The 18,375-nt window shown below is 45.8% G+C and overlaps 1 protein-coding gene across 1 annotated transcript in view; it reads right to left on the bottom strand.

Moving 5' to 3' along the window:
- fer1l6 (fer-1 like family member 6) overlaps nucleotides 1-18,375 on the bottom strand; it is a 166,427-nt gene that overhangs the window by 109,438 nt on the left and 38,614 nt on the right. Inside the window, exons 14-16 of the mRNA XM_068032676.1 lie at nucleotides 17,416-17,536; nucleotides 14,002-14,102; nucleotides 1,858-1,948 (exon numbers count right to left, since the gene is read on the bottom strand). Coding sequence (XP_067888777.1) covers nucleotides 1,858-1,948; nucleotides 14,002-14,102; nucleotides 17,416-17,536 — 313 coding nt within the window. The remainder of the gene's footprint in view (nucleotides 1-1,857; nucleotides 1,949-14,001; nucleotides 14,103-17,415; nucleotides 17,537-18,375) is intronic.

The following is an 18,375-nucleotide window of genomic DNA, read 5'->3' as shown; positions in this document are numbered from 1 at the left end:
TTTGTTTTCCGATTGGTGTGGGAAAGTGGAGCACCATGAGGAAGGATGTGTTGGACAACTGTGTGGAGGTGGAATGGTTGAAGATCATGTGATGATACCTCCAGGAACACATCTAACCAGAGTTGGCAACCCAACATAAAAAGGACCCTGGTGTCATTTTAGGACAGAACTGAGTGAAGCCTGGGCTGTGCATTCTTCCGCCAGTGGTACAAGCCCCCAAAAAGCTATGTTTTAAATTATTTGTGTGCGGTCACAAGGAGCAGGAGTACTTCAAAATTGTTTATTTTTTTAATCGTGTATCTAGTCGGTCTTTGGTTAACTCTGAATTTAAACAGAACTACTCAGGGGAGATGGTGGTCCAGTAGTAATACCACTGGACTAGTAATTCAGAGGCCCAGGACTAACACCCTGGGCACATGGGTTCAAATCCCACCACAGCAGCTGGTGGAATTTAAATTCAATTAATTAATATTCAATGAATTTTAAAATATCTGGAATTGAAAGCTAGCCTCAGTAATAATGAAACTATCAATTTGCAAAAACCCATCTGGTTCACTAATGCCCTTAACTGGTCTAGCCTACATTTGACTCCAGACATGCAGCAATGTCCTCTGAAATTGCCTAGCAAGGGCAATTAGGGATGGGCAACAACTGCTGGCCTGCTAGTGGCGCCCATATCCCGTGAAAGAACAAAAACCAAATTACAAATCATAATGTGGACATATAGGAGGATGTTCCATGTATCCTACAGAGACAGAAAGACTAATGAGGACCTGCTGGAAATGGCTGGATAAAAAAGGAAATTAATGCATAACATCAAAAAGAGAAAGATACAGTATTTCAGTCACATCATTAGAGCAGAAAGTAGACACAGACAATTATTGGAAGGATAGATTGATGGAAAATGTAAGAAAGAAAAGAAAATAGATGACAGATATAATGGACTGGATGCAGTTAACCAATGCAGAATGTGTAAGGGAAGCTCATGATAAACAGAGGTGCAGTCAACCTTCTGGGAGGAAGATGACATGAATGAACTAATTTATGGTCAAATGTCCAACATGGAAAATGCACTCATTATTTGAGCACCCTCCCATCACTGCCTTCAAATCACAAGGACAGGTCCATTGTGTCATATTAACTCAGGCTGTCATGTATTTTTACAAATTGTAACTCAATTCTTAGACCAAGAATTGAACAAGAAAATAAAGTTACTGATCTGGAGCATTTGGATTTCCTCTTTGGGCCCTACAAAAATGATCAGGATACTATCACCCTGAGTTTTCCTCCCTCGCCCCCTCCAATTGCAGAGCCCTTCTCCCAGGACTTACCTTGCTGCTGGCGGGCTGCCTGAATTGCTCCAGCTCCAATCTGGCAATCTGCATTGGGATGATTATTTGCAAGCTGCTGCTTGCTGGTTCTATTTAAATGTGGCCAAGGCCTCAATGTCTCTGGCCTCTGTGCTCCCCTGCACAGGCGGGTTGCCACCCAATAGTTAAAATCTTCCCCTTTGTCTTTGTCTGACAGTAAATCTTGTACAATAATTTACTGTAGAAATAATTGCAGAAAGGAGACTAAAACAATAAGATCGGAATTCATGTATGTAATTGTCTTTAAGCTGTTGTTCTTTGATAATAATTATAATAGGCATCATGTTATGACTCTTCCAAGCACACCAAAATATTTGGCGGCCAGAATTTTCCTTGAAGCTGCTCCCACTGTAACTTCTGCAGAAGTGCAATAGAAACCCTGTGAAAGCAACTCATTTGGTTTTTGTCTGACTTCTGGTGGAAGAGCAGAAGCAGCTATGAGGACTTTCCCAGCCTTAATGTTCACTCCATTCTGCCAATATCCTACCAGTTCCAGCCTGCATGCGCTGAGACGTTTCTTATCAAGTGCAGTCCGATTAACTCTTTCCATTTTCTTTTCAGCAAAAGTGGCAAAAAGTCTAAGACATAAATAAATATTTTAATTATTAATTAGTTAAGTGGGTGGATATTTCACCTTCATTAGTAAGTTCACAGCTGGCAATGAGTTGAAAAGTACAATTCCATCAACTGGTTCTGATTAACAAACCTGCAATTAAACAATGATCAAAAACCTTGAATAAATTGTTTTAAATAAATCATGTGTTATTTACTATCCTGTAAACAAACACTTTCCGCTGTGAGACCACTATTAGCCTCAGCACCCCTAAGAAGGTCAAAATCAGCCAAAGGTCTCACTCCTGATCACTATCCAGTGACCCTGCTGGAAAGACTCTGTGTGGTCATGTTGAGTGAAGACATGGGAGGACTTGGCTACGATGCCAGCTCGAGTATATCAGCTCGGCATATCCCTCGCTCTACCTTTATCATCAAGCCAAGGACCAATCCTGGTTCAATGCAGAGTGCAGGGCAACAGCCAGGAGCAGTACCAAGCATACCTAAAATGAGGTGCTAAACTGGTGAAGCTACAACACAGGACTACATGCATGTTAAACAGTAGAAGCAGCTTGTGATAGACAGAGAGCCAAGTGATTCCAAAACCAACAGATCAGGTCAAAGCTCTGCAGTCCTATCATATCAAGTCATGAATGGTGGTGGACAATTAAGCAACTACCTGGAGGAGGAGGTTCCATGAACATCCCCATCCTCACTGATTTCTGAGCCCAGCACTTGAGTGCAAAAGCCAAGGCTGAAGAATTTGTAACCACCTTCAACAAGAACAGCCAAGTGGAAGATCCATCTCTGCCTCCTCCAGAATCATAGATGCCAGTCTTCAGCCAATTCATTCCACATGATATCAAGAAATGGCTGAGTGCATTGGATACAGCTAAGGCTAAGGACCTTGACAATATCTGGGCTTTACTACTGAAGACTTGTGCTCCTGAAATAGCTGCATCTCAAGCCAAGCTGTTCTAGTGCAGTTACAACACTGGCATTTACCTGACAGACCTGGGGGGAGGCGATGGTGTAGCAAATAGTAACCCAGAGACCCAAGGGACATGGGTTCAAATCCCACCACAGCAGTAGGTGGAATTTGAATTCAATTAATAAATCCGGAATTAAAAGCTAGTCTAATGATGGCCATGAAACCATTGTCAATTGTAAAAACCCATCTGGTTCACTAATGTCCTTTAGGGAAGGAAATCCTCTGTCCTTACATGGTCTGGCCTACATGTGACTCCAGACCGACAACAATGTGGTTGACTCTAAAATGCACTCTGAAATGGCCTAGCAAGCCACTCAGTTGTATCTAACCACTACAAAGTCAATAAACAATGAAACCAGACGGACCACCCGGCACCGACCTGGGCACCGGAAACAACAATGGCAAACCCAGCCCTGTTGACCCTGCAAAGTCCTCCTTACTAACATCTGGGGGCTTGTGCCAAAGTTGGGAGAGCTGTCCCACAGTCTAGTCAAGCAACAGCCTGACATAAGTCATACTCACGGAATCATACCTTACAGACAATGTCCCAGACACTGCCATCCCCGGGTGTGTCCTGTCCCAATGGCAGGCCAGCCCCGGCCACAGCACAGTGGCATACAGTCGGGAGGGAGTTGCCCTGGGAGTCCTCCACATTGACTCCGGACCCCATGAAGTCTCATGGCACAGGTCAAAGATGGACAAGGAAATCTCCTGCTAATTACCACCTACCACCCTCCCGCAGCTGATGAATCAGTACTCTTCCATGTTGAACACCACTTGGAGGAAGCACTGAGGGTGGCAAGGGCACAAAATGTACTCTGGGTGGGGGGCTTCAATGTCCATCACCAAGAGTGGCTCGGTAGCACCACTGCTGGCCGAGACCTAAAGGACATAGCTGCTATACTGGGCCTGCGGCAGGTGGTGAGGGTAAAACATACTTGACCTCGTCCTCACCAATCTGCCTGCCACAAGTGCATCTGTCCATGACAGTATTGGTAGGAGTGACCACCGCACAGTCTTTGAGAAGATGAAGTCCCGCCTTCGCATTGAGAATACCCTCCATCATGTTGTGTGCACTATCACCGTGCTAAATGGGATAGATTTCAAACAGATCTAAACTGGGCATCCAGCAGCAGAATTGTACTCAACCATAATGTGTGACTTCATCGCATGGCATATCCCCCACTCTACCATTAACTTCAAGGTTGAAAGACCAGCCCTGGTCCAATGAAGAGTGCAGGAGAGCATGCCAGGAGCAACACCAGGCATACCCAGGACTACCTGTGTGCCAAACTGCATAAGCAGCATGTGATAGGCAGAGCTAAGCGATCCCATCAGCAACAGATCAGATCTAAGCTCTGCAGTCCTGCCACGTCCAGCCGTGAATGGTGGTGGACAATTAAACAACTAACTGCAGGAGGTGGCTCCACAAATATTCCCATCCTCAATGTTGGGGGAGCCCAGCATATCAGTGCAAACGATAAGGCAGAAGCATTTGCAACAATCATCAGCCAGAAGTGCCGAGCTGATGATCCATCTCGGCCTGTTCCTGAAGTCCCCAGCATCACAGATGCCAGACTTCAGCCAATTCGATTCACTCCCCGTGATATCAAGAAATGACTGAAGGCACCGGATACTGCAAAGACTATGGGCCCTGACAATATTCTGGCAATAATACTGAAGACCTGTGCTCCAGAACTAGCTGACCTGTGCTTCTATCCAAGCTGTTTCAGTACAACACTGGCATCTACCCAGCAATGTGGAAAATTTCCCAGGTATGTCCTGTACACAAAAAGCAGGACAAGTCCAACCTGGCCAATTACCGCCCTATCAGCCGACTCTCAATCATCAGTAAAGTGATGGAAGGTGTCATCGACAGTTCTATCAAGCGGCACTTGCTTAGCAATAACCTGCTCCGTGACACTCAGTTTGGGTTCCGCCACGGCCACTCAGCTCCTGACCTCATTACAGCCTTGGTTCAAACATGGACAAAACAGCTGAAATCAACAGGTGAGGGGAGAGTGACTGCCCTTGACATCAAGGCAGAATTTGACCGAGTATGGCATCAAGGAGCCCAAGCAAAACGGGAGTCAACGGGAATCAGGGGGAAACTCTCTGCTGGTTGGAGCCATACCTAGCACAAAGGAAGATGGTCGTGGTTGTTGGAGATCAATCAACTCAGCTCCAGGACATCACTGCAGGAATTCCTCAGGGTAGTGTCCTAGGCCCAATCATCTTCAGCTGCTTCATCAATGACCTTCCTTCAATCATAAGGTCAGAAGTGGGGATGTTCACTGATGATTGCACAATGTTCAGCACCATTCGTGACTCCTCAGATACTGAAGCAGTCCGTATAGAAATGCAGCAAGATTTGGACAATATCCAGGCTTGGGCTGAGAAGTGGCAAGTAACATTTGCGCCACACAAGTGCCGGGCAATGACCATCTCCAACAAGAGAGAATCTAACCGTCTCCCCTTGACATTCAATGGCATTACCATTGCTGAATCCCCCACTATCAACATTCTGGGGGTTACCATTGACCAGAAACTGAACTGGAGTAGCCATATAAATACCATGCCTACAAGAGCAGCTCAGAGGCTAGGAATCCTGCAGCGAGTAACTCACCTCCTGACTCCCCAAAGCCTGTCTACAAGGCACATGTCAGGAGTGTGATGGAATACTCTCCACTTGCCTGGATGGGTGCAGCTCCAACACTCAAGAAGTTCGACATCATCTAGGAAAAAGCAGCCTGCTTGATTGGCACCCCATCTACAAACATTCACTCCCTCCACCACCGACGCACAGTGGCAGCAGTGTGTACCATCTACAAGATACACTGCAGCAACTCACCAAGACTCCTTAGACAGCATCTTCCAAACCCGCAACCTCTACCACCTAGAAGGACAAGGGCAGCAGATGCATGGGAACACCACCACCTGCAAGTTCCCCTCCAAGCCACACACCATCCTGACTCAGAACTATATCGCCGTTCCTTCGCTGTCACTGGGTCAAAATCCTGGAACTTCCTTCCTAATAGCACTGTGGGGATACCTAAACCCCAAGGACTCCAGCAGTTCAAGAAGGCAGCTCACCACCACCTTCTCAAGGGCAATTAGGGATGGGCAATAAATACTGGCCTAGCTAGCGATGCCCAAGTCCCATGAATGAATCAACAAAAACTGAAAAATGCCCAAATATGCCCTGTCCACAAACAGCAGGGCAAATGCAATCTGGCGAATTCTGCCCCATCAGTCTGTTCTCAATCATCAGCAGTGATGGAAGTGCATTTACTCACCAATAACCAGCTCACTGACGCTCAGTTTGGGTTCCGCCCGGGCCACCCAGACCTCATTACAGCCTTGGGCCAAACACGGGCAAAAGAGCTGAATTTCAGAGGTGAGGTGAGAATGACTGTCCTTGACATCAAGGCAGCATTTGACTGACTGTGGCATCAAACAGCCCTAGCAAAATTGAAGTCAACAGGAATCGGGGAAAACTCTCCACTGTTTGGAGTCATACCTAGCACGAAGGAAGATGGTTGTGGCTGTTAGAGGCCAATCGTCTTAGTTCCAGGACTTCACTGCAGGAGTTCTTCAGGGCAGTGTCCTCGGCCCAACCATCTTCAGCTGCTTCATCAATGACCTTCCCTGCATCATAAAGTCAGACGTGAGGTTGTTCGCTGCTGGTTGCACAGTTTTTCAGTTCCATTTGCAATTCCTCAGATAATGAAGCAGTCTGTGCCCACATGCAGCAAGGCTGATAAGTGGTAAGTAACATTCATGCCGCAAATGTGCCAGGCACTGACCGTCTCCAACAAGACAGAATCTAACTACATCCCCTTGACATTCAATGGCATTACCATTGTCAAATTCCCCCACCATCAATATTCTGGAGCTCATCATTGAGCAGAAACTTCAAACTAGACCAGCCACATAAATAGTGCGATTACAAGAGCAGGTCAGAGGCTGGGAATTCTGCGAGTAACTCAAATCCTGACTCCGCAAAGTCTTTCCACCGTCTACATGGCACACATCAGGAGTGTGTTGGAATGCTGTCCAATTGCCTTGTTACTCTAACAACAACCCAAGATGTTCAACACCATCCAGGAAAAATCAGCCTGCTTAATTGGCACCCCATCCACCAGTAGTGCCCTGTGAGTGTGTACCATATACAAGATCACTGCAGCAAACTCACCAAGCTTCCTTCGACAGTACCTCCCAAACCCACGACCTCTTCCACCTAGAAGGACAAGAGTAGTAGATGCATGGAACACCACCATCCCCAAGTTCTCCTCCAAGTCACACACCATCCTGGAAATATATTGCCGTTCCTTCATTGTCGCTGGGTCAAAATCCTGAAACTCCTGACATAACATGTACAATGGGTGTACCTACACCACACGGACTGCAGTGGCTGAAGCAGGCGGCTCACCACCACCTTCTTGATGGAGGAGAGGTGACTTAATAGAGACATACAAGATAATCAGAGGGTTAGATAGGGTGGATAGTGAGAGTCTTTTTCCTCGGATGAGGATGGCAAACACGAGGGGACATAGCTTTAAGTTGAGGGGTGAAAGATATAGGACAGATGTCAGAGGTAGTTTCTTTACGCAGAGAGTAGTAGGGGCGTGGAACGCCCTGCCTGCAACAGTAGTAGACTCGCCAACTTTAAGGGCATTTAAGTGGTCATTGGATAGACATATGGATGTAAATGGAATAGTGTAGGTCAGATGATCGGCGCAACATCGAGGGCCGAAGGGCCTGTACTGCGCTGTAATATTCTAATTCTAATTCTAATTAGGGATGGACAATAAATGCTGATCTTGCCAGGAATGCCAACATGCCATGAAAGAATAAATAGAAAGAAGTGCAATTGAAGATCTGGGATGGTGGTTTACTATCACAAGTTCCAGTCAGGTGATACAATGGACAGAATCTTAACAAAATTGACCCATATGCAGTGGGGAGGCCAGTAACGGGTTGGGAATCCATTTGTTCTGTCAGTGGGCTTTGCTGTGGCTCTTTAACTCAGCCACAGCATCAGCATTCCACTTCCAGGTTTTCTGACCAATCAGATAGGGCAGGCAGGATGACACACCGCATCTGTCAAAGGAAGGATTTCTAGTTAAAGGGACCCCAGCAAAGGTCAGAATGGCTGAACTGTACATTGATTCCTGAGACGTCAGCAACCACAGGAAAGGAGAGGAGACCCGGGAAGGCTGCCCCCGCAGGTCTCTGACTCTTACCTGGAGGTCCTGCTGTGGGATCTGAGGGACTGAAATGAAGTCAAGTTTCCTAAGGATGGGAGAAAGAGGCCAGTCTCTTAAACAAAGCAGGCGTAGATGGAAGTGGCCAAGGAAGTGAGCAGCAGCAGTGTGGTCCCTCCAGCCTCGATACAGTGCCCCAAGAGGTTCAAGGAGGTTAGGAGGTCAAAGGTGAGTGGTATAACACCTTCAGGTGTCAAACTCCACACTCTGACTTTCCCAGAACTCTCCTGCACACACTCCTCACATTGTGCAGCTCCACTCATTCCCCTCACTCAAGGCCTCTCCTCATATCCTCATCTGAACAGCCAACACTCACCCTCATCTTTGTACCATCTCACACCCATTCCTTACAAATGTTGTCTTTCCCTCCTCTCTACACAAACCATTTCTCACATCCACAACTCTCCACTCCCTCTCTCTCTCCTTGGAGAAGGGAGCAGAAACTTCCCCTCAGTGACAGCCACCCTGACAGTCACTAGCAATGCATGTCCACCTGGTCCATTGGGAAGGAAGTCTTTTCCAGGAGGCTGTAGATGTCAGTAACGACCTGCCGTGAAAGCCTGAACCTCCCTGAGGTACTGGTGCTCACACATGTCGAGAGCGCTGATTTTCTGCCTGTAAACCCTGTCTTGGGGATTTCGCCTCTTTCGATCTGGATCTCCATGTGGTATGTGGCTGATGAGGAGGCAGCTGCCGATGTTGCTCCTGGTTCTGTTGGTATTTCTGGTGTTGCTCCTCTTGTTCCTCATTATAAGCTGCTCCCATGCCGCAGTGAAGGCTGACAGCAAGGAAGTGCAGATTAAGGTGAACTGACAGCCAAGAAGTTGGAAATCACCTGTCAAGCGGTGAAAGCACACTCTCAGAAGTGCTGTAACCAGCAGCCTCTCACCTAGGCATGGCTGCAGCTCTTCAGTTTCACTGTTTGAAGGCTTCCCAGCTGGTCGGTTTCGCTGAAGAAGCACTCCCAGCTGTGCTCTCACCTGGTTGTCCCGGGTAAGTTCCACACAGCTGAGGAAACCCATGTACCAGCTGTTAAAGCCAGATTGCACGGTTACAAAATTACCTGTTTGCATATTTTAATGTCTTTCCCAACGGGGCTTGCCTGAAAACCCAGAAGTGGGTGGGATCATGTTGGGTAATAAAAGCAAAATACTGCGGACGCTAGAAATCTGAAAATACTCAGCAGGTCTGGCAACATCTGTGGAGAGAAAAGCAGAGTTAATGTTTCAGGTCAGTGACCCTTCTTCAGAACAGGGGATCATGTTGGGTTCCTGACCCAATGCCACTTTTCAGGGATTTAACCTTCCCCCCCCCACCCGCCCCTCCACCCCCCCCCCCCCCCCACCCCCATACCCAAGCTTGCCTCCCCGTGGCGTTAAAATTCTGCTCAATCTCACTGCAGTTTAAGTTACGTGATTCGATTGCAGAAATCTCCACGGGTACTTGTTTGAAGAACATTACTGAAAACGGAATAAACATGTTCCAATGAACCTCATTTATATCCATTATATAGATTTACATATGCTGGACTATGTAGCACATTGGCCACATCTGACTACATAACAACATTGATTATATTTCAAAAGTCATTTATTGATTGTGAAGTATTCTGGGTTGTCTTGAGGATGTGAAAACACGCTGCTTGTTATGCCATCTGATTCTCCACCTTGACTTGTTATTGCCTTGCAACACACTCCAATCTATGCATTATATTATATCTATAATACGTATAACAGAGTAACTTATGTCATTATGATAGACACATAACCTTTTGAATACATTTCTTTATTAGTTTTCTCTCTGGGAGATTCTGACAGCACTCTAAGAATGTAACAATTCAGCTCACCAGTGCCACAATGGAGCTGTATTTTCACACACGTAATATTTGCATTTGTTTCTGCACAGCAGCCACATAGCCTCCCTACAGAAACAAATTGAAGCTCTGTATTCGATAACGCCTTACTTACAGGCACTGATCCTTAATTACCTGGAATAACTTTACATTCATGTCAAAGTCCATGATAAGGCAATGTGACATCACGCATCAAGAGTTAAACAATACAATCCTTTCATTGGTCAATTAATTCTTTCTTTATATTACTTGATTCATTTATGGTCTTTGTACTTCAAATGAAACGCAGTCAAACAATTTATATCCATGCACTCATATTCTAGATTAAAATAAACCATTACTGAGACCCATTTGTTCCTCAGTAGACGCTGCCATTAGCCTTTCATAATTGAGTTGAGGTTGTTAACGTGAAATTCATTTGTCTGCTATTTTAGTGACGATATTTAATCAGTTTCTTGTAATTGAGTTAAAGCCATCATTATTGTAATGGACAAGGGTACATTAATAGGCACAATTTCAGCTCTAAGCTTTGCAAATAGTGATTTATTTCTAGTTTATCCTGATGCTGTGCTTAACACATTGTATTTAAAACCAAGTTCTTCTCGAGTTTTATATTCCAGAAGGAGGCCATTCGTTCCATTACACATGTACTGAAAGGACTACACACCGATTCCATTACTCTGTCCTTTATCCGTACTCTTTTAAATATTTCCTTTTCAAATACCTATCCACTACCTTTTAAAAACTATTATAACTTCTGCTTCCATTGCTGTTTCTGTTAGGCAAACCCATGTCCTAACCCACAATGTTAAAACAAACTCCTGATTTCTTCCTACATTCTTTCAGTGCTTATCTTAAATTTACGCACTCTAGTTGACTAGTGGAAATAGTTCACCCTGTTTATCGTACCAAAATCCCTTGTTTTTTGAACATCTCTACTGTATTCTGTTAACCTTTTCTGTTTGTGTGAAAAGAGCCACAGTATCTCTCGGCTCTTCTCATAACTAAACCGCGTCCCTGGTATGACCTCATATTGTCTGTATTCTCATCTTAGCTGTGATCTGCTTCCTAAAGTAGACTGCTTAAAACAGGGCACAATATTCTAACTGCTGCCTAACCAATAATTTGTGTATGTTTGGCATTATTTCTTTGTCTCTATTTATAAAATCTTGGATCCCATACAGTGATTTTTATAATATACTTTTACTGTTGAATAAGTCGAAGAGACTTAGCAGTTGGCAGGAAAAAAGACAGAAGCGCAAGGGGAGAGCCAACTGTGTAACAGCCCCGACAAACAAATTTTTTCTGCAGCACCTGTGGAAGAGCCTGTCACTCTAGAATTGGCCTTTATAGCCACTCCAGGCGCTGCTCCACACACCACTGACCACCTCCAGGCGCTTACCCATTGTCTCTCGAGATAAGGAGGCCAAAGAAAACTTTTATTAATATGTTGTCGTACATTTAAAGATTTGTGTATCTCCAGCTTAATGTATCTCTATTCTTCGAACATTTTACAATTTAGTCTTCTCCTTATTCTTTTTCCCAAAATATATTATCTCACATTCCTCCACATTAAATTTTGGACAAAATCTATTTGCTCAATCTACACAAACAGCTTTGTCCTCCTGAAGTCATTTGCAGTCCTCTTCAAAGTGAATCATTTGTTCACTGTTTTTGTTCTGGCTCATGTCATGGTGACTTAATGGCCATGAGTACCATCAATAGCAGCCTGGACATTGCAGTGAATCCCACTGCTGTTTCCCCAGGGAAGTTGATGAACTGGTTTGCTTTCTCGAACAGAGCATCAGTCACTTGCTTCATGCAGGCATGTGTAGCTGACTGGTTAACATCTGGCATGACCCCTTCACTGCAGCCTGGAAGGACCCTGATGCATAAAAGTTGTGAGTGACTGTCACTTTGCCTGCCAGTGAGTGGCCAGATGGTACAGAAGGTCACAGATTCTCCTCTAGAAGGCTGCACAGGTCTGCAACTGTCTGGCGAGAGAAGCTGGTCTACTTTGCACATGGCTCCTGGGTGAGCTCCTGGTCACGCATTCTGGGTCTATAAACCCCATGTGGAGAGTAGGATCGCTTGTGTACAACCCCCTCTCCTAGGTGGTGTTCTGACAGGAACTGCTGGAGCTCCAGCACCTCTCGTTGCTGTTTCTGTTCCTCCTGCACCTCCTGCACACAACTGAGTTACTATAATGACTCCAACTCCTCCTTTGCTCACTCACCCTGAAGGAAAATAATTAATTGTGCCAATAGCTGCCACGTAAACTCACTCTTAATGTCACCACTCAAGTTGTAAATCCTTCCACGGCACTGAACTCTCACAGGCAGCAAAAGTACTGACCAGTTCCCTCTGGAGCTGCTTGCCCCTTTAAATACGATTCAGATCTTCACCATCAAGGATTGCTGGTTGGGCCCACCATCCGCTTCAGCACCCAAAAACTGCATTAGGATCCTAATCACAGTATAGGACCATGATTTAAATATTATTAGCTTACTGATATGGTCAGGACCACCTTACTCAAGGATCCTGCAAAAATGGCATTAACAGCTTTGTCAAAAGAAATCTTTCCTTACAATTTTTGTGTCCTAACCCACTGCGTTTCTGCTGGGCTGGATCCCTGAAAATTCAGCCCTATGGGTGGAATTTAATGGCCCCCCGATATGGGCTCGGAGGCAGGGCAGCCCATAGAATTGCGACGGAAGGTGGGAGGCGGAGGGCCTGTCGCCTTCCTGTCACACTATGACGACGGCAGGGGCAGGAATGCCCTTCCCGCCCAGAAACCAATTGGCAACTTAAGGGCCTCAATCACTAGCCAATTAAGGGCTTCTTCCCACTACCACTAGAATTAAACCAGCAGCAGGGGGCCCGTCTGCCACACCAGGAGGTCATCCAGTAAAACAAGGCAGCTTCCTTGCAACTTGTGAGGGGGGCCTCACTCGTGGGCAATCTGTGGCCCAAGGGGGGGATGGAGGACCCCCATCCGCAAAGGACGCCCCTCCCGTTAACACACCCCCGCCCTCATTGCCCTCCCTCCCCCCCACCCCCAATTTCCAGGGCCTGCCAGACTGGCCCCAGTGACCCTACCTCACTTACCTGTTGTCCTGGGCTCCAGCGCTGGGCCTGCTCCCAGGCCTCCTGCGGGTACCGGCAGTGGCCAACACTCCCAATGGCGCTGCTCTCTAATAGGCCGGCAGCTCTTGGAGGCGGGATTTCCATCCTTAAGGAGACGGATATCCCGGCGCCGGCTACTGAAGTGCCTGAGCGCTGTTGAATCACGCCGGGGTGGGGGGGGGGGGGGAGTGGGGGGGGTGGGGGCTCCGAAAGGCCGAGGTGATGTTCCCCTTGCCTTTTCAGCACGGTGCCAAGAGTCCCACTAACACAACTAAATTCAGCCTATATGTATCTATAATATCATTCAGGATTTCCATATATGCTCACTGCCATTTTTTCTTCCTATCCAATCTTAGCTTTTCTAATCTCTTTCTTTGTTTTCCCATTATGTGTTCAATGGTTATGAGAGTTTCTTTTTTTATTAACTGCCTTTTTAAGTCTTTTTTAAAGTGTATGCAGTCAGACAGTGAATATAGATGGGCTGAAAGTATACAACACAACCTGAACTTTTTTCTGTATCATCATTTAAACAAGCAGAGTATATCCACTGATATATGGGTTGGGAGTTGATAAGTGCAAGTGAAACATTGAGAAACTTTGCAGTCTAACATAAGCATAACCATAAAATGTAGTTATTATGAAATAAAAACGTGAAATTCAAAAAAATACAGTAAAAAGTCATATTAAAACAAAACGGCTGCATGTACTCATAAATGTTCTTTAGCAGCTGAACAGATTGCAATGCAAATCTGGAAATCATAAGGCATTCAGAGTATTTTATTAGTTTTGTTGTTATATTAGCTTTGGGGTGGTTGATATCAGTCAACTATTTCATTATTTTACCTGCATCTGGCTGTAAATTCCTGTAGAACACCTTTCATCTTCTTATCCGTTCTAGAGTCAGAAACTTTCATGGATTCTTTGATTTTTTCCAACCCTTCTTCCTAAATAAGAAGTTAAGGCAATGAATAAAACTGCCAAGTTTCCTCATCCTTTTTGTGCTGTTAGTCCCATTATACTGTGAGCAGTTGGAATCCCAGACATTCATTACCAAGTGTGTCACCTGCACTTAAACTTCAGTAAATGGTACAAGTATTGTTTCCATTTACACACTTCAGAACATTCTGTACAGGGCACACAACATTAAAAGCTATGATGTATGCATGTGTCTCGTATGGTATCTGTACCGAAGAAAATACACTATTTATTAGGGCTGGCCTACCACCAGAACTGATAAATAAACGAAATCCATTTCCCCCAGTACCAACACAGCTTTACCTGATCTCAGATAGAGGCTTCTGTCTTACAGTAGAATTCTTTGGTGGCAACCTTAGTGATGGAGAAAATGGGGCAGTTTCACTGAGATCAACAAAAATAGTGAGACTAAGGCCCCAATATTTAACAGTAGACAGTGATGGGGCAGGGGTAGGGGTGTCATAGAAACTGGAAAACCTGGGTAACATGGAGGTCCTGCAAAATTTATTGGCAGGATCTCATTTGAATTATTCTTTCTCCATTTCTCAGCCAGATTGTTGGGTGAGAAGGCCTACACTGGAAGGCTGCAAGCAGGAGCTGGAGAGGAGGGAAGGAGGAAGAGAGAGATCGCAGGGGGGTGTGGAAGAGTTTGTGAGTCATGGGGAGATTATGTATCGGACACTCCTGCTCTTCCTGGCCCACAAGCAGTGCTAGAAAAGGCACTTACCTGTTGGACCCAGCCCACTACACTCTTGCCTTCAGCTGCTAGGTTTCCAAGTCCTGGAAACCTCAGCTGTTAAATGTAAAAGTGTGTACCTTCATTAGTATATTTAAATAACTGACCTGCCTCTCAAGAGTAGGTTCATCGCACATCTCCACCCTGACACCCCCCCCACTAGAACTAACCCTTGTCAGGCTCGATGGTCCATATGGTCTACTCCTGCTCCTACTTCTTGTATTCTTAACACTGGAAATGAGCAAGTTCGGGGCAGGTTTCAGACTTCTGACATTTTAATTACTCCCACGCCCCTCTCCCACCCATCGAGAGAGTGAAGATATACCCCCCCAAGGAAAATATCCCCCCAATTGGTAGATTTAGAAAAGTACAATTGTTGGAATCATCAAAGCCAAGACGTTGTATGTGTTGATTAGGCATGTGAAAGACAAAGAAAAACTACTGCTTAAAAATTACTGTTCGTACTATTATTGTACATATGATGAATGTGCTTATATGACATTGCACTGTTGACGAGTCTAACAGAGACATGATCCATTTAACTGGGAGGTCAGCATTTTTATTAAGATAGTAGAGAGAGGAATATCAAATGAACACATTAAGCAATCATATGCTAATATCACCAAAAATAATTTCTAGGCTTGTGTTTCCAAAGAATTAAAAAGAAACAAAGGGCAGAATTTGTAACTTCAGTGAGGGAGATATAAATAAAGGGGGGGAATAAAGACCAGATGCCCATCATACACTCCACTCGATTTTCCTTCTAAAATTCAAGCCCGGATTTTAATTACCCCATTGAAGTAGATGTAAAATATCAGGAGGTAGTGATTCAGCCATTGTACTAAGAGATGAAAGAGGGCACGCAGTGCGATTGTTTGAACGTAGAATGAAATCATGAACAAAAGCAGGATAGGAGAGATATTGGCCCCATTTATTACAGGGAGAGACATTTGAGTCAGGTGGTGGAGTGGAAGAGAAGCTGTGGATGGGAAACTTGGAAGTACAGGTCTCCCAGATGTCTTGCAGATATTTACTATTGGATATCTTTTACATTTTTCTGCAGGTTTCCTGCCCGACATCCAGCCTGATTGGCAGCCTGTCAGGCAGGAGAGGCTGCGGCACAAGGAAGCAACTCAGGAGCAGGTAGGAAGGGAGAGCGAGAGATCATGGTCAGGAGGCGTCTCATGGTGGTGAGGGAGAGAAGAGATCGTGGTGGTCAGATGTTAGTTGGGGGGGAAGGTGGGGGGCATCTCATGGTTGGGGAGGGGAGAGATTGCAGCGGGAGAGATTGTGGGGGGTGGGCAGATGAAGAGGGGGAGATAGAGAGGGAGAGATCCTCAGAGCTGGAAGCAGGCAAGCTTGCTGGGCCTGGAGGAAATATTCCTGCTCTTCCTGGCCCACAAGCAGTGCTGTATATGGCCCTTCTCAGCTACATTTACCAGCCACCTCAAAAGCTGTTACCTGCCAGCTGAGAGCAGGTTGGTTGGTCACTCACCACCCAATCCCCCCACCCCCACCCACGGCCCTGTTTAAACCAGAGCTGGGCCGCTTTGAGGCAGGGTGGGGGTCAGGTTTGAAATTTCTAAAACTTTAATTTCTCATCCAACCCAAACCCACCCATTCTTGGGGTTAAAATTACCCCAGATGAGTGGAGGAGGTCACTGATATATGGAAGAAAGAGATGACAGGTCTTTCGGGCACCTGTGAATTAATGAAAAAGACTCAGAGGGGGGAGTTTTATGCTAGCGGTGGGGGTCTCAACGTCAGGGGAAACCAACACCAAGATCCCCGTGTCCTCTCTTATACAGAAGGCCCTCCAAATTTAGTGCCAATCAGGCACTTAAATGGACAGCGGCGGGTGTTCAGTACGATTTTGGACCCCGTCACCAGAAGTCCTGACCTTGCAGAGCTGCTGGCCAATCAGAGGCCGGCATCGTGGAGGCAGTGGCTGTTGCTGTAGCTGCAGTGGCCAGACACCCAGGAGCAGCTCTGGAACCAGGCTTAAGGTAGGTCAGGGTAGGAGGGGTCTCACGGGGAGGGGGTCGCGGTGGAGGTTGGTAGCAATGCAGGGGGGAGGGGGCGGCCCTCAGCGGCCCCCCCACACTTCCTGATGCTGGTTCCCTCATTCAGGCACTAAGTGCCTTTGAGCGAGGGAACCGCACCCCCCACCATCTCCCCCCAACCCCGGAGTCAGGAAGCAGCCCACATGGTTTTCCGTGCCGTGCTTCCCATGCAGCAGCAGGGCTGCCCACTGCATGGATAATTGCAGCTGCAGTGGGGAGATGCTCTTAATTGGGAGTTAATGACCCAGTTAAGGGCCTCAATTGGTGGTGGGACAGAAAGGCCGTTCTCAGGCCTTCTCACCCCAGACTGAATTTCAGTGGAGGAGGGATGTAGCGGTGTCCCTCCACCACCATACCACCCGATTTTATGCTCTCCCGCCCTCAAATCCACCTCGGGGGAGAACATAAAATTCCACCCAGAGAGTGAGCCAACAACTCCAATGCAGATGGAGCAAATTAATTAGTAAGTAATAAAAAACTAACAAGCCTGTCAGCAATATTGTCCAGGAAGTTAGAACAGTGCAACCGAAAGATTTGGTCCTCCCAGAGACTCTTAACGTAGATGCATGGCTTCTTGTTATTAAATGGCAAATAGTAGTAATTTCTGCAAGCAAAAGAAACAAACTCAATCAGAATCAGTTAATACATTTGTTACTAATGTTGTGATATCTGAGCCAAAAATCTCAGGGAGAACTAGAGAGTGTCAAAGGTAAGTTATGCATAGGCCCTAAATTCTAAGCGGTCTCTCTGTCTAGATGAGAACAAATAGATAAACTTGCATTTATATCGTGCCTATAATTGGAACTCTCGGCACTTCTCCAATTCCTGCCCATCCCCAATTTTCAACAGTCCACCTTTGGCCATGCCTTCAGCTGCCTTGGCCTTAAACTCTGGAATTCCCTCCATAAACATTTACGCCTCTCTGTTCTCCTTTAAGAGGCTCCTTAAGACCTAACTCTTTGATCAAATTTTTGGTCACCTTTTCTAATATCTCCTTATCTGGCTCGGTGTCAAATTTTGTTTGACAACGCTCCTGTGACATGCCTTGGGACATTTTACTGTGTTAAAGGCGCTCCATAAATGCCAAGTTGTTGTTGTTACTATGCAAAAATATTCAAATGCATAAGACAGTGGTGTTATTGGACAAAATTGATGCTGAGCCAAGGAAGCAGATATTAGGAGGTGACAACCAAAATTTGGTCAAAGAGATTTTAGAAAGATCTTAAAGAAGGAGAGGGTGGTATAAGGAGTGAATTCCAGAACATGCTGGTTAAATGAATGAATGCATGACTACCAATGGTGGGGAGAAAGGAGGCATACACAAGAGGCTAGAAGCAGAGGAATGGAGCATTCACAGAGTGAGGTTTGTGGGGCCGAAGGGGTACAGAGATAGGGAGGGGCAATGGCATGAAGGGATTTAAGCACACTGTGCTGGGTGATTGG

The sequence above is a fragment of the Heterodontus francisci genome, chromosome 5, assembly GCF_036365525.1.
Source record: "Heterodontus francisci isolate sHetFra1 chromosome 5, sHetFra1.hap1, whole genome shotgun sequence".
Taxonomy (NCBI): Eukaryota; Metazoa; Chordata; class Chondrichthyes; order Heterodontiformes; family Heterodontidae; genus Heterodontus; species Heterodontus francisci.
This window is presented reverse-complemented; position numbering and strand designations above follow the sequence as displayed.